The 3,043-nt window shown below is 40.8% G+C and overlaps 1 protein-coding gene across 1 annotated transcript; it reads left to right on the top strand.

The window, feature by feature from the left end:
• Positions 1 to 599: 599 nt before the first annotated feature.
• On the top strand, positions 600 to 1,210 carry LOC112453747 (the record flags this gene model as incomplete). The annotated part of the gene is made up of 2 exons (XM_025014656.1): positions 600 to 802; positions 909 to 1,210. Coding segments are annotated over 2 exons (431 nt in total), but the record flags the coding sequence as incomplete, so codon positions are not given.
• Between the last annotated feature and the right edge of the window lie 1,833 nt (positions 1,211 to 3,043).

The following is a 3,043-nucleotide window of genomic DNA, read 5'->3' as shown; positions in this document are numbered from 1 at the left end:
TAATAAAAAATTGTAATTTTAAGTATTTATCCTGACAACACACAAATTATACTAATATAGATTTTTGTATATAGCATTGTTATTGTTATGAGACACATTCATTTATCTTAAAAGTTTATTTATACGTTTTTTATTTGTTTTTGCTTCCTCATAGAGGAAGCTTTGTTTTCGTAAATTTCGTATATGAACCTTTGATTGCGTATAAAGTTGGGTCTAATCAACCAAATTTAAATGATTTATATATGAAATAGGGGTAGAAGAAACCAACGAAGAGATTGGTTTTTGAGTTTTTTCCGCCAATATGTTTAGATTGTTGTAAATCTCTCTATGAAGAAGCCAAAAAAATAAATACTAATAATTATACATTAAATAAAATAAAAGCTTACTCATAGAGGAGCTTTGTGAGCGAAGGTTTCTACTTTCACACTTAAAAACTATAAAGAAGCAATGTGCAAGTTTCTAGTTGCACACTTAATAACTATGAGGAAGCAATGTGCAAGTTTTTACTTGCACACTTTTTATAGTTACTTTTCTTAAATAAAATTGTAAAATAATTCTCTTAATTAAAAATTAATGTACAATATGTTAATTTGTTTTAGATTTAAAAATCAAGCATGGTAATCAACCGTTGAAACATATGACCCGTTATACAGTGGGTAAAAAAGTGAATGACTTACATAATAAACAAGTCAGTGAAATACGTAAAGCGATGAACAGTGCACGTTACGTTTGCACAACAGCTGACATTTGGACTGGTTCAAATAGGAGATTTCTAGGTGTTACTGCTCACTGGATAAGAAATGTGTTATTTGCATAAGATATAATTAAACTAACTGTCAACATAACTGAATAGTAATTATTAGATTTCTATACGATTGTTTATAAAAACTTATAATATTAATCAACAGATTGACGAAAAAACTCTAGACAGAAAATCGGCAGCTTTAGCATGCAGGCGATTTCCCGGAACTCATTCGTTTGACAATATTGCGGAGATGTTAGAAGGAATCCATACAACATTTGGATTAACATGTGATAAAATTATAGCTACAGTTACGGATAATGGATCTAACTTTGTGAAGGCTTTCCAAGAATTTGGTATAGATGACCCAGAATGTTTTTCACAAGGTGATTAAAATATTCATATGCGATAAAGTTAAAAAGTACGGGCACGGCTAGGTTACGAATCTAATTAGGAAAATATGCCATAAGCAGGTTCTGAACAACTTTTAGTTTGTTTTAGTTATTCGAAAGTAAGATATATTTTTTTTCATATTTAGCTTTTCTTTAATTATTTTTAAATTATTGTTCTAAATTAAATTATCAACCAATTTTTAAACGTGACACTTTATTTTTTTTCAAAGTCTATAGATTAAGAATAATTGTGTCAGTTCATTGAAACTTATTTTGTCTGACGGTCTAACCTAACCTTGCGACCGGGCACTTCCCAACAGCCGCGTCGCTTGACCAAAACGGTCACCCCGAGTATTATTGCAGAGACTACCCGTTGCGGAACCACGCGCGGCACAGGCGGAACGAGCGGTAGCGGAAGCGCAGCCGCCTCAGGGCATACCAGCAGCGGCATCTGCACCACGGGAGACCGAACTCCCATGCATGTCGCCCACGCCGTTAATGTCGGCATTACAGCTCCCTATAACAACTCCCGCGCCTCCTCCGCTAATAGACGCGATCGCGGAATTCGTGGGATACGACTTCCCGATCGGTCCGGTGGATCAGCCTTCCGACGATTTCGAGTCACCGTCGGGAGAGAGCGAGAGCGACGACGACGAGGCTTGGAAGCCGAAATAGGGAGAGACGGCTCGTCGATCGACGATAGAAAACATATATAGAATACACGTTTATTTTGTTTCAATTTTATGTTGATAACTTTCTTGCCAAAATGGTTATACATCGTTTATCTTGTTTGATTATCATTAAAAAGACATTCGCGCTTTAGTTTCCTTAAGATTACATTTACGGTGTAGCTTTACAACTCGTTAGAAATATAATATTAAGTTGCGTTGAAAGCCCGTGCGGCTAATTACATTTGGAATTTTGCGTATCATTAAAAATTACAAACTCGGTAAGACGGCAGAGACCGCGCGTAATTTTAGTTTAAGAATTATATCCGGCCGACCGATATAAAACCAAGTTAAAACAACTTAGTTTCCGAAGCGCGGATTTAGCTCGCGGCTGGTCAGGGTTCGGAGTAGGCGCGGAGGAAGGCACAAGACTCGGTTAAAATATAATAAAACAAAATAAGGTATTTATTCAATTACGCGTGAATACATAGAGATGCTCGCGGGAGCGGTGAATATGTACAAAAGATCGCGGTCGCTGCTACGATAGCGACGGATTACAGTGATCGCGGAGTTGATGGCTACGTGTGATAGATCGCGGGCGCGGTTTATAATGGCGGTGTAATGCAGATAGCGCGGAGTCGCTGGATACGTGTAATAGGTCGCGGACGCGGTTACAATATAGATATCACAGGGCGTGCGGACGCCTGATAAAGCGATGATACACGGCAATCGCGGAGTTTCGCGGATCGGCGGGCGTGCGGGCTCGCTGAGGTATTTCGGCGTGGGTGACGCGGTATCGCAGGTTTGGATAACGGCGGCAGTGAGCGTATAAGGCGCTGGATCGCGATTGGACGGGATATCGAGCGGCTAAGACCCTTAGCGGAGATAGAGAAGTACTTTCTATTTCCTGGCGCATCGATTTGTGTAGGCGGGAGGCGGCACCGGGTGGCCAAGACCCTTGGCGAGTAAGAGAAGAACTCTCTTACCCTGGTTCACTCCGGTGTCACAGGTGTTCGTATGGAATTCGAGTCAACCGCCCAGATGCTTCACTTGGCAGAGGCAGAGAATACTCTGTACCTCCTGGTTGTTCGACTGTGGGATTTCGGGATCCGTGAGCAGCGGAGAATCGGTCGGATCGGTTTGCTGTCTCACGGTGGAATCTAAAACCTAGCAACATTGCTCGGTTTATATACCCCCGCGGTGGCGTGTCGGCGTGGCGGGGGTATACGCGACGGCAATCG

Source organism: Temnothorax curvispinosus, unplaced genomic scaffold (genome assembly GCF_003070985.1).
Source record: "Temnothorax curvispinosus isolate PA1 unplaced genomic scaffold, ASM307098v1 QBEX01004665.1, whole genome shotgun sequence".
Lineage (NCBI taxonomy): Eukaryota > Metazoa > Arthropoda > Insecta > Hymenoptera > Formicidae > Temnothorax > Temnothorax curvispinosus.
This window is presented reverse-complemented; position numbering and strand designations above follow the sequence as displayed.